This window comes from Lissotriton vulgaris, chromosome 7 (assembly GCF_964263255.1).
Source record: "Lissotriton vulgaris chromosome 7, aLisVul1.2, whole genome shotgun sequence".
NCBI classification, from domain to species: Eukaryota; Metazoa; Chordata; class Amphibia; order Caudata; family Salamandridae; genus Lissotriton; species Lissotriton vulgaris.
The window spans coordinates 1290273897-1290287531 of NC_141695.1; the positions used below are offsets into that span (position 1 = coordinate 1290273897).

At 47.8% G+C, this 13635-nt stretch overlaps 1 protein-coding gene across 2 annotated transcripts in view; it reads right to left on the reverse strand.

The window, feature by feature from the left end:
* Positions 1-13635, reverse strand: part of LOC147703510 (uncharacterized) — a 172481-nt gene that overhangs the window by 105095 nt on the left and 53751 nt on the right. Inside the window, exons 4-5 of one of the 2 annotated variants that reach the window (XM_086931879.1) lie at positions 4855-4968; positions 4377-4487 (exon numbers count right to left, since the gene is read on the reverse strand). In XM_086931879.1, the coding sequence (XP_086788005.1) occupies positions 4377-4487; positions 4855-4968 (225 nt within the window). Of the gene's footprint in view, positions 1-4376; positions 4488-4854; positions 4972-13635 lie in introns of both variants that reach the window. The other variant, XM_086931878.1, reaches the window with a different exon arrangement.

Genomic DNA, 13635 nt, shown 5'->3' on the forward strand with positions numbered 1-13635 from the left:
AAATAAATAACGGATGGTCACTGTTCCTGAGGATTCTTGGTTCCTTATCCAGAGATCGGTAGCCCTAAGGCGCAAGCACTATGTACACAACTGGGGTGTGCACAGCAGACACTCGCATAGTTCTCATGAATGGCTGTGAGAAAACTTACCACAAGCAAAGGCATGGAATCATGGCGAGGCCGCTGTGTCCCTAAAAGTAAATTTGGCGAACTTTCATCCAGCAGTTTCCAGATTTTGCACTACAAGGTTTGCTATGGAAAAAAACATGCTATATTGAAAAAAGTCACAAGTGGCAAACTTAGGAACAGATGTGTAGGTTACCTGAACAAGAGCAAGGCCATTCTGTGATGATTAAAGCAGGGGCGGCTGGTGGAATTTTAAACTGGTGGGGCGTAAACAGAATGAATCAACGTATGCGAGCTTGCGCAGCGAGCGAGCCCGACAGCAATAAGGGGAGTTCGGGGGGATTCTCCCCTGGAAGAATTTTTTTTTTAATTGGCATCTTTTTGGTGAGATTTAAAGCACTATTTCTGTGATAAATGGACTAAAATTTCAGTTCTTCTAGGCATTCATAGAAGAAAACTCATACATTATTTCAGAGAATTTCTGGGTTGCCAAGCAAGTCTGTCTTCTGAAGAGGGCTAGGGTACTAAGCAAGACTGCTTTGGCTCTACCCTTTACAATAGAAAACACTAGTTAGCGATGTGAACAAGTTCAATGGACAAATCTATAGATATACAATATAGCGAGCTATTTTAATGGTCCCACAAAAGAAACTTATATTTCCCAAGAGACACTAGACTCCGAGCTAATCAATGGGTCTGGCATTCACAAATTGGCTATACACTACAGGTACCCTCAATCCCGTGCAGTAATCGTTTCCTTCCTCTAAGTGAAATTCTGTGTTCTAAGTTAGAACATAGAGGCTCTGCTTTTGATGAGAACACAGAGGAATGGCATAACCATAGGGTGTGCCGTGAAGTGTAAAAGCTAGAGTGCGCTAGTCACCATAGAATGAACTGAGGGGTGCATCGCATGATAAAGCATAAATCGAGGAAGCACCATTAATCCCAGCATGAACCAAGATGTGCACTTGTCATTGCATATATCAATAGGTATCAGTATTGGTCAAGGAACAAACCCAAGGGTAGCACCATTTATTAATGCATACATGCAAGGGGGAGCGCAGTTCTTTAAAGCATAAGCCCAGTGGTACACCACTCATTAAAGCATACGCCCAATGGTACACCACTCATTAAAGCAAAAGCCCAGTGGTACACTACTCATAAAAGTGTAAACCCAGTGGTAGCGCCATTCGTTAGAGCATAAATACAGAGGTAGCACTATTCATTAAAGCATAAACCCAGGATTTGCATAATTCATTAAAGCATAAACCTTAGGGATGTACCCTTGTGTCCAAAGCATAAACCAATGGGTAGCGCCATTCAACAAAGCATAAACCAGTGGGTACCTTGATTCAACAAAGCATAAAACTTAAAAGTAGTGTCATTCATCAAAGCATACACCTAGGGGTACCACAGTTCTTTAAAACATAAACCGAGGGGTTGCACAATCACGGACACATAAACTGGGGTGCTGCGCCATTCATTGAAATATAAACCAGGGGGTTATGCTATTATTATTATTATTATTATGTTTCTTATATAGCGCCAGAATCGACCCCCGAAGGGGTATCTCCGCGCTTGCCTTGGGAACCCGTCCTGGCTTTTCCCTGTGAGATAGCCCCTACAGGGCATCCCAAGGTGAAAGCCAGGCATCCCGCCGCGGGGGGCCGTTGTGGAGATTAAGCAAGCTTAATGCCCAGAGTTGTAGAGGGTGAACCCATGATTAGGTCAGGCACCGAAGCGAGAATTATCGAGTCCATGGACATTTGAGCTCAAGACCCTGCCGCGTCGGGAATTGAACCCTGGTCCCGGGTCTGACCTCTGCTTCAGGGTCTGCCTGCTCTAACCAGTGAGCCACACTTGTCCCTATTCAATAAAGCATGATCCTAGGGGTACACTGATTATTAAAGCATACACTGAGGAGTACACCAATGATCTCAGCATAAACTGAGGTATGTGCCAAAATTATCTTAGCGTATACCGAAGGCAAAGTCATTATCAGCATCCATGAAGCTCATGTCAACATCCATCTCATATTATTAATGAAGTGGTGCGCCATTCAATTTTGCATAACATGAAAAAAGTGCCATTCATCACACTGTAAATGAAGGGTGTAACACCCAGGTGTGTCCGTCATCATTGCATAAATCAAGGAATGCACCAGTAATGAAAGCATAAGCCTTTGAGTGCTCTCATCATAGCTTAACCTGAGAGGTGTGACACTGCATAAACCACAGGCATGCCAATCATCTAGTATAAACTGAGAGATCGCCAATCATTATAACCCAAACTCTTATCGGCCATGTATCATTTTTAGAAACTTCTGCATAGCGGGTGAGCATACCTACCCACACTAATAATGAGCTGGAGTACCGTGTGGATCCGGGAGCTTGGAGTAGGGAAGAAGAACTAAACCGGACGGCCCCTCTCACAGTGAGGAAAAGGACGAAGTCAACAGTGATGAGATCCAAGACTGTGCCAAACCCATGAGAGGAGGCTCAGAAGTGCAGAGAACTAGATGACCGCTACCCTGCTGTCAAACCCAGGGCTCCCAGAACACAGTGTGTCTCGATGCCATGACCCTGGAGTGAGCAGTTTTTAGGTGCTGGGCTGGAATGTGGGTACGTGATGGAGGGAGATCGGGGGTCTAAGAGCACAGGTTAACTAGCGAGCACCACTCCACAGGATGTACAAGCACAGCAACGGGCATAAACAGAGAGGTTAACACTAGCGATTTGCCTGCATCCCTCTGATCCCATTCTATTACTTATTACAGGGCATTACTCCTGACTCCAGGCCTTACAGAGGAAGAGAGCGAATAAGACTGGCGAGACGCGGGAGGAACATCCTTGAGGGAGGGGGAAAAAGGAGACGGTATACTTACGAGCAGTCGCGGCTCGCAGGGGGGTGTTGCAGGGGGGGTGTTGCGGGGGGGGGGTGTTGCGGGGGGGGGGTGTTGCAGGGGGGGTGTTGCAGGGGGGGGTGTTGCAGGAGGGGGTGTTGCAGGGGGGGGTGTTGCAGGGGGGGTGTTGCAGGGGGGGGTGTTGCAGGGGGGGGTGTTGCAGGGGGGGGGGTGTTGCAGGGGGGGGGTGTTGCAGGGGGGGGGGTGTTGCAGGGGGGGGTGTTGCAGGGGGGGGTGTTGCAGGGGGGGGTGTTGCAGGGGGGGGTGTTGCGGGGGGGGGGTGTTGCGGGGGGGTGTTGCAGGGGGGGGGGGTTGCAGGGGGGGGGTGTTGCAGGGGGGGGTGTTGCAGGGGGGGGTGTTGCAGGGGGGGGTGTTGCAGGGGGGGGTGTTGCAGGGGGGGGTGTTGCGGGGGGGTGTTGCAGGGGGGGGTGTTGCAGGGGGGGGTGTTGCAGGGGGGGGTGTTGCAGGGGGGGTGTTGCAGGGGGGGTGTTGCAGGGGGGGGGGTTGCAGGGGGGGGTGTTGCAGGGGGGGGGTGTTGCAGGGGGGGGTGTTGCAGGGGGGGGTGTTGCAGGGGGGGGTGTTGCAGGGGGGGTGTTGCAGGGTGGGGGGTGTTGCAGGGTGGGGGGTGTTGCAGGGTGGGGGGTGTTGCGGGGGGTTCGGGTGGGGGGTGTTGCGGGGGGTTCGGATGGGAGGTTTAGAAAAAAATAAAAAATCTTACCTGGTCCACGCCGTCTCGGGTCTGTTGGCGTCTTCAGCAGCCGCATCACAGCTGCAGTGCTGGCAAGTGAGTGGCAACCCTCTCAGCCAATCCTGACGCTGGAGCAGCGCCAGAATTGACTTAGGGCAAGGTCTCCGCCCGCCAGCCCATTAGGAGACTGAGGTTTGAGCCTTTGCTCAACCCTCGCTCTCCTAATAGGCATACGACAGCCTGAGCAGACGCCAGTGCGCATGACTGGGCACGCAGGAAATATTTTACGACCTTTCCCACTCATGCGTGCTTGTGCTGCTGCCTGACCCTGACAATGCCTATCAGTCAACATGACGCCGGACCACCCACCCCTTCAGACTATGAAGGGGGTGGGCGGTCCCACGTCATGGCTGACTGACATGATTGTTGTCAGTTCTCCTTCGGTGTATCTGAACTCTTAAGTAAACTGAGCGTTTGCTTAAGTTCAGAGATGCCGAGGGAGCTGTGGGCGCGGGCGGCTGGTGGGGAAACGCCCCAGCGCCCTAATGGACGCACCGCACCTGGATTAAAGAAAATCAGAGGCAGCAGGGCATGTGCTTTAATGATTCCCGCTCTGTTCAATGTCGTTAATATGGCAGGCGAGAAGCTTGTTTTTACTTACCCAGGTTAGGGTCAGTGCGGCCTTTATCTTCTTCTGACCCGGGATGATCAATAACAATTACAGCCTGCTCTTCTGTCCTCAAACAAGAGTTCTTATTGGGAATTAGAGATCCTGGAGAATACAATATATAGATGAAAGTAAACAAATGGAAGTTAAAAATGTAAACAAAACACCATTCTAAAGAAGTAATTTCATTTGTGGTGAGTAACGAAGAGCAAACCAAGGTTTTAATTTCTTTAAATCTCAGGTGTTTGGATGTATTGCTGTAGTAAAGGAGAAATCTTGATTTACTATTGTTCTGCTGTACTAAGTCACTTATTAATGATGCCCGTTCTGTGGGGGTCTTCAGTCTGAAGGACTGTGACATTGCTGGGAATCCAGACTGCCTCTTTTATGTGAAACTGTGGCTTGGAATGGGGGAACAGTGTGCATGTAATGAGCTTTGTGTCACAGAAGCAGAGGTTTCATGCCTGTTTACCTGTTTTCTGGCAGTTGTTTCTTTCTCTTCTGCTTGTGTTATCTTGATAGTTTTGATGTAGCGGTTCTTTTCCATTTTTTCCGAATACAACATCAGGTTGCGAAACTGTGTGATCTGCTGGATAAATATGTAAATTCATCATTTCCACACTAAAACCAATTGCAATTAGTCTCAATTTCCATTTTAAAACCTCTGCCACCATCACTCTCCATGTGATAAATACTGCGAAAAAAATCTTGACTGTGCCAACAGTTCCCCAGTTTAGGCTTTTCCACATAAGCTTATATTTCTGCACTACTAGTAACATCCAACTTTCCTGACAGCAGTATATCAATTCCTGCTGAAGTCTCATGGATGCCACTTTATTTGTCCTATTCGCACAAGCTTCTTTCTCTCTTCTAAATTTCCTTTAAACCTGAGGTCTCTTTTCCTAAATGATTCTGGTGCTCCCATAAATATCTTTCTTGCCTCCATAGAAGTCTATTGCCTTGGATGTCTGAGTTGCTCCTCCTTGATTTCTCACTTACTCCTCAAGATGTTTTCTTTGTTCCCCTTTAATGCCTCACTTGCTTGATTGGATATTTGTTTTGTTTGTATGGATACTATTACTCATTCTGCAAATCTTCTGTACAAACACAGATGTTTCTGTTGCTTCTCTGATGGCACAATTACTTGTACCACTGTTCTCCCAATGTCTCTGTTGCTCTCCTAGATGTCTTTCATACAAGCTTGGTTGGACTACGCTCTTGCTTCTCCTGAACATGTCTCTTACATTTGTGAATGTCTCCTTTGCTGCTATATGCCTCTTGTTCCACCGTATTTCTCTTCGCCCCTTCAATTCGACCCAGTCCAGTGTCTTCCGAATCTCAATTTTATTTTTGCTTACTCTTACATGTGATGCTATCTTTGTCTGCTTCACCCTATGGTAGTTCAAAAAATCTCCATCTACTTGATTTCCTCCTCCCAGGATGTATCTCTTGTTACTTTACTCCGAATATCTTTCGCAGTCTCTCTTTCTCCTGCTTTACTGATCTATTTTCTAGCCATATACGCCATTTAGACTGTGAGTTCAGAGTTACCTTTGATAATGAATTATTGTGGGGAAATGGAAGGTTGAATGTGAATTATTTCAAAGTTGTGGGAATTGCGTTATGGTTTGTAGGCTTTAACTCCAATGATTAGAGTCTTTGTCCCCCACCCCGCCCCCTTGACTTTAAAATTTTTTTTTGATCAGAGCCATATCCCAATCATGTCAAGGATATTTCTTTAAAGAAATTATGCACACGACAGCTGCTTTTGAGTTGTATTGTAGTACATTTTGTAACACTTGATTGAAATCTTAGGACTTGTGTTCACATGAAGACATTGGTGTCCAGCCGCTTAAAACTATACCTCATGAGAGGATTACATTTTGCTATCAAAATGTTGATCTGTAATCCCTAGGGAGCAAATCCCCCTGTAGTCAGTATTATAATGTTTATTTAGAGGACAATACCATTATCTATTTAGATTCAATTACAGATTACGTTATTTGGCAAGTCTTTAATTAAGTCAAATTTAGATATGTTGAGACTCTTTGGGAAATTAGGAAATTGTGGGGAATTGGAGCAAAATGCATGAGTTATATGTAATGCAACCAAGTTCCAAAACCATATCACATATTTCATTTCACTGCGCTAAACTTTATGAGCATACATTTTACAGAGGAAGGATAATAGTGTAATAGCTACAGAATATAAACATATGGTTCTATAGTGATAAAACAATACAGTACACATAAAAACACAAGTCAAACTATTTTTCAAATATGTATGAAGGATTCAAGAACAATGTTTTCAAGAGCAATTATTACTAATCCTAAATGTTCATTGAACAGTTCAAGATTTTTTAAATATGTTGATTATTGTTTTAAGCTTGGTGCAAATCACAACACAAACACTGTTGCATCAAATCTACACAAGTGCCTGTATTAATCCATTGAGTATTACTCTATACATTCGACAGAACATGAGGTTATATTTTTCTATTTACAGAAATTGAATTACGATTCCACATTGTACATTATACAAGACTCATTTCCAGATTCATACATTTCTCCGAGTTGGGCCTATGAATCTGTGACATATTGGACACTGGTGTCCCCACTAGCTTGTTTATTACGTCTGTCCACTGAACTAAATCTTCTACTGCTTTTTTCATCCTTTCTCGTCATTCTCATACAGAAGTCTTCAGCCATGGCCCAATCTAACTTATGTTTTCCCCAAGCATTTTCAGTACGGCCTCTAGGTTGAAGCAAGTAGATATCTTTGCTTTAATTAGCGTTTTTCGGGATTAGTAATTGTGGTTAATAGCTATTGTTTAAGGGAGTGTTCTAGATGGCTGTCATTGGGTGCAGTCTAGACACATTTTTCTCCCAATATCCAAGCAGTATTCTGCATGAGCATGTTTTTCCACGTATAGGGCAGGAGGAGAACCTCTCAGGATATATTTTCTTGATTTTTATATGAGGATAATTATACACGGTGGACTAACTTTAATCCTGCATTACTGAATGCATCCCTCGCTTGAATATAAGCCTTTTTCCATTCAGCTTCTGTCATGGCTGCATGGATTTCACCCCCCACACTGCTGTTTCACCTTTAAGTGTACTTCTTTGCTATCACTTTTCAATGGTTTAGGAAGCAGTGAATTTAGCATGCGCCCCTGTCCTAGGATCAGTAGTGCCTCTAATGTCTGGGATCTCACATTTATTTACAAAGTCTGTCCATATCTTTCTAGCTATCCTGGCCAACCTCTCATATTAGAGAAACAGGCCAGATCTTACCCTAAAGGTCTCCTGCACCTCATCAAAAGATACAAAGATCTCCCCTGGATATATATCCCCCGTTATATTGTAGCCCCCTCTCTTCATCTGGCCACAGCCAAGTAACTACTTATATGTCTAAAGGGTTGAAACATCTAGAATCCTAGATCCATTTTTCTCAACTCAATGTGATCTGTACTTTACTAAATGCTTCTCTTGACTCAGCCACGGTCCCCCACAGCTGGAAGCATGCAATGGTGACCCCGCTCCTTAAGAAACCCACTGCGGATCCAAATGTTGCCGCCAACCTCCGTCCCATTTCACTGTTGCCGGCTTTTTCGAAAATTTTGGAAAGGCACATTCATTTACATCTATCACGCTTTGTCACCACTAACAATCTCCTTCACCCCTCCCAGTCAGGCTTTCGTCAAGGCTTCTCCACTGAAACCACTCTATTAGGAGTAACCGAGAATCTTCGCCAATTACTTGACCGAGGTGAAACGGCTGCACTGATATTGCTTGACCTCAGTGCAGCCTTCGATACTGTCTCGCACAGTATCCTTCTCAGTAGCCTTGCCTCTTTTGGCATATGTGACAAAGCCTTGCACTGGCTCTCGTCTTTTCTCACTGACCGGACTTTTCAAATCTTTTCCAACACTTCCACTTCCAACACTTATCTTTCTCCACATGGTGTCCCCAAGGGTTCTATCCTTAGTCCTCTCCTTTTCAATCTTTATGTTGTTCCTCTGGCTCATGTTGCACATCACTCTGGTCTTAATCTCTTTACTTATGCTGATGATTCCCAGATTGTGTTTTCCCTATCCCAAGCCGACCCTTCCTCACCTTCTTCTTTGCAATCAGGTCTTAGTGACATCTCCCGTTGGATGAGCCGTAATTTTCTCAAGCTCAACAGCGACAAGACGGAGGTGCTTGTCTTTGGTAACAAGCCTGATCTATGGAGTTCGAGACACTGGCCGTCGACCATGGGCGACTTACCCATTCCATCGGAACGAGCGAGAAATCTTGGGGTTCTTATCGATAGGGATCTATTGATGAAAGACCAGGCCAATAAAGTCGCAGCCACCTGCTTTACTATTCTAAGATGGCTGAGAAAAATCTTCTGGATTCTGCCTTCCGACACCCAGAGATCTGTTGTGACGGCCCTGGTGACCTCTAGATTGGACTACAGTAACGTGCTCTATCTGGGGGCTACCAGGGCGGTCATGCGCCGTCTCCAACTAGTTCAGAACGCCGCTGCACGGCTTCTGTGTGGATGCCGGAAATATGATCCAATTACTGAACGCATCAAGCAACTCCATTGGCTTAATCTTGACAACCGGGTAAAATTTAAGGCACTATGCTTTATGCATAAGATTAAAATTGAAGCCGCCCCCACTTATCTCCAATCACTCGTCAAACCTTATGTACCCGCACGCTCTCTCCACTCTTCTTCCCAACATCTGTTCTGTGTGCCTAAGTTCAGGTGGTCGTTCCTTTGCTGTATTAGGACCCAAACTCTGGAATTCTCTTCCCCTGGACTTACGGGTGGAGCATTGTCATCTTCGCTTCCGTAAAGCCGTAAAGACCTGGCTTTTTGCCCAATAACTCTTTTTCGGGATTTACTATGCTATCACTGTCAATCAGTGCCGGGAAACCCTTACGGGTAGCTGTCACGCTCTATAAGATTAATAATAAATAAATAAATAAATAAATCCCTGGAGAAGGGAGAAAGGGCGTGGTGAGAGGATTTTATGTGAGGGGCTTCTCCCATATAGATCCGTTAAGAAATCTCTTCTGCCAGTTATCTTCCTTCATGCACCTCTTATCAGGTAGCGGAGAACCCCGTGTCCCCTAATCAAGTCTGCACATGTCTATTTCAACTTAACTTTGTTTTGCATCCCATGACAGGAATGTATCTGGTTCCTACAGGTCCACCTCAGAATAGGAAGGTGTTCTGCAATATGTACAAAAGCAGAGGAAGAAAAGTCAACTTAGCTAAGACAACCCTCTCCTTAATTGAGAGTGGAAGCGAGTTCCAAAATTGTACGGATGATATCAGTCACTACACCTATATTATATGAATATTGCTTATCAGTTGTGTGGACAACTGGTAGCCCTAAATATGTGAATTTAACAGTTTATCATCTATGTGCCAGTTCTGGAAAGCTTTCTAAAGACTTTCTGACAAAGCTACCAGAGGGAACAGATTATTACTACCCCTTCTCATGAGGAGCGTACAAGGATTATACAACGTCCATATCCTTACTTATGCTTTTAGCGCTTCCTATTATATGTATGCACATGACACCCAACTTATTGTCCGGTTATCCAACTCTACTAACCCTCTGGGTGGCACCTCTTTCCGATGCCCAAGGAACCCTGGCCAATTCATTATCTATTATTTACTGATGGATGCCAGCTAGGAATGGGAAATTAGATTCCGATAACTGAGATTTTGCTGTTATCCACTCAGGTGACATCATCTATTCCTCTGAAACTATGGGCACCAGTCCTTGATCTTTAGCAACATTTTCCAGCGCCTAGATTTTGATTGATGCAAACTCTCCTTACAAACTCTGGTAAATAATGTTGCATAAACGTATTTTTTAGGACATTTAAATATTAAAATCACTAAAACCGATCATTGATCCAGTTCATCATGGCACACTACTGAATGGTTCATTCATTTAAGGCTTGAATATTGGAATGCCATTTATTTACCAACTGCAGCCTTCATCAACTTCAGGTTGTGCAAAATGTGAAACCGTACTGGCAAAGGCAGAGTCGGTAGCCAAATACAGCCGAGTCTCCATTTCTTCCGTACCTTGCCTTCCTTCACATCTGCTAGATGCGCCTCCAGTTAGGAAGTTATTGCTATGGGCTATAGTTTAAAGAATAAGTGTACTCTACATATTTTGACAAAGTCAAAAAGAGCTTCAATATCTAATTTCTCCATATATTGTTTGATCCTAAGGATCTGATTGGTATATCCTATGCTGGTTTTGGGTACCACTGATGGAGCAAGGATTCGCATATGAAGCAACTTGCTTGTACTAATGAACCTCAAATAACGTTAATAGAATTAACCAACATGTTTGTCTTATTAATTTTACGCATTTTCCATCAACATTTGGGTATCCGAGTGAAGCTTGCTTTTGTGTTTACTAATCCTAAATTGCTTGCATCTAATATGGCTGCTGCTACGCAGGATTTTCTACTGCGCATGCGTCTGTTATACTCACGTGACAGGACGTACTTTCAGCTTTGGAGGGAAACTGTTGCTTCTGCACACTAGTGTTAATATGGCTGCTCTATGTTCTCACATGCGAGAAGCTTGCACTGCTGCTTATGCTAAGCTGTTCGTTCTGCCTAATCCTAATGCTATAGTTACATTAAAGATAATGGGGATAGAGTAGAAATTCATGGTATACAGTGCATTCATTTATTCGGTGTTCTAAAACTGTTTCTTTTCCATTTCCTGTTACACTTTGAAAACTGGCCTGTCTTGTAACGCTGTACTCAATATTTGTTGAAACTACAACTGCGCAAGAATCGCAAGTCTCTGGAACAGTGACCTTTGGACTATAGCCAAGGAGCTGACTGACTGAGAAGATGCTCCTGGGAATTTGCCCCATGAATTCAAATTATACAATGGGGGCGTGGCTTAGCACGCGATGTGAACGGACGTGCCCGGGCTGAGCTCCGAGTGAAGCTCCCCTACCACGGGCCAATTCTCCGTCATTTCCAGCTGTGGCGGACCCAGACTTGGACCGAGTGCACCCCGGAGCCTGATCCACCGACGGTGCGACTTTGGGGCGGATTGGAGCCACAGACCTTCCGACCGGCGGCGGCCTCGGCAACTACCCGCCCTGGGCCCACTTCCGGCCGGCGAACCCACTCACCAGAGGCCGGGGATCCGGCCCTACGAGGTAGGCCGCGCCGCGTGCACCCTCCCCTGAGCAACAAAGAGCGGGGAACGAGATCGCGCCACTGCGCCTGGTGCCCCTGGTGGCCCCACTGCTCAGGGGCCCCAGCATCTGGGAGCGGAGGCGACCCCCTTCGACCATCGAAGACTGTGGCACCGGCCCTCCTGCCTGACGGCGCCAGGAACACTCCGCTGAGCCACGTGGTCCCCGGTGAGGGATCGCGTTCTACCGATTGGGTGCCCCCACTGACCCTGTTGCCCCTGGGCCCCGGCGACCACCAACGGAGACAGTGAGGTCACATACCCTGGGCCCCTGTTCCCACTTTCCACCCTGCGGCAGTCACAGACCGACATCGGACCTGGTCCGCCTTCGGGGACCCGGCCTGCACCCTGAGCAGACCACGACCACACCTGCGCAACCCCACTGACGAACGGCCCTGCATCAAGGGGGCTAGACTCTACCCGCGCGGGTGCGGAACCAGTGCAACCCCGCACACAACACCACTGACTCACCCCACGCTGAGACGCACGGAGCCCTGCGCTGCACTGGGTGGTGTCCAGGATCGCCCGGACAGGCGGAACCTCCCAGACCCGGGGGACGGGAACGGCCGGAGAAGCCACGCGGTCCGGCCTAGCCGGCCTACGCGTGGCACTACCAGGAGGCGGTTCGCCATTGAGACATTCGTAGTGGCACCCGGTGACACATAGGAGCTCCCACATCAATCACGACACCGCCTTCTCGCCCTCCTCAGGCGGTGCCACAGAGCGGGATCCCGGGGGCCTTGGCGGCATAGCGGTCCCCTCGCCAGCCACGCACCGCCCGGAACGAGCGGCGCAGAGTGCCTGACCTTGTAACCGTCACACACGGGACTCAACAGTGTTGATTGCGGGGGCCTACCCACCCGGCTGCTTCGCAGCGTCGACCAGCCTCATGTCAGGGGGGACTAGAGCGAAGACAGGCACCGGTGGGACACTGAACAAGGGAAAGATGGTGAAGAACTCCGAGGCTGACCAAACTGCCTCCAAACTGGACACCATGCTGGCGGCCATGGAGCGCCTGGAGGAATCCATGCAGTTGACCCGTTCATCGCTGGAGACCAAGATCGATAAGGTAGCGGTGGACCTGACACATCTACGGGCGGACCACAAGAAACTCTCTGAACGCACCACGGTCCTGGAACAAACAATGGCGGAGGCCTCGCCCAAACTGGCACAGACGGATAAGCACATACGTGACCTCCTCAACCGGGTGGAGTTCCTTGAGGACAGAGCGGAGGATGCGGAAGGGCGGGCCAGGAGGAACCATGTGCGCATAGTAGGCCTGCCGGAACGATGGGAGAGGAGGGAGACAGTGGAACACATGGAGACCTGGCTCCGAGAACTGTTGCCGGAGGGCACACTGTCACCGCATTTTGTGGTGGAGCGGGCACACCGAGTGCCGTCCCGTCCACCCCCGGAGGGCTCCAATCCCAGACCAATGTTTATGCGGGTGCATAACTACAGTGATCGGGACGCCATCCTACGCGAAACCCGGAAACTATCGGACATAAAGGTGGACAACGCCAAGGCGATGTTCTTCCCCGACTACACAGTGCAAGTCCAACGACAACGTCAATCGTTCTTAGCGGTGAAACAGCGACTCAGCCGCCTAGCTTTCAAGTACTCGTTACTGTTCCCGGCACGCCTCCGGGTGGTGGCTCAGGACAAGACTCACTTCTTTGATACTCCTGAGGCGGCTGCGTCCTGGCTGGATTCTGGGATTGATACGGACCACGGGTCCGCACCGACGGAGCAACGTAGAAACCGCGGCACCCGCAGACGAAGACACCGGCGCACCTCGCCGACCAGGTCGCCCGCCGCGGACACGGCAATAGGCCCCACCCCAGCGCAAATTCAAAGTGAACAACAAGAAGCCCTCCGGATAGCGGCCGAGCTCAGTGGATCACAGTCACCCATCCTGATTTCCAACGCCAGCCCAAGATCACGTGGGAGCGAGGACGACGAATACTTGTACGGACTGCCGGATGAACAGAATACAGAGGGCCTGCCGGAT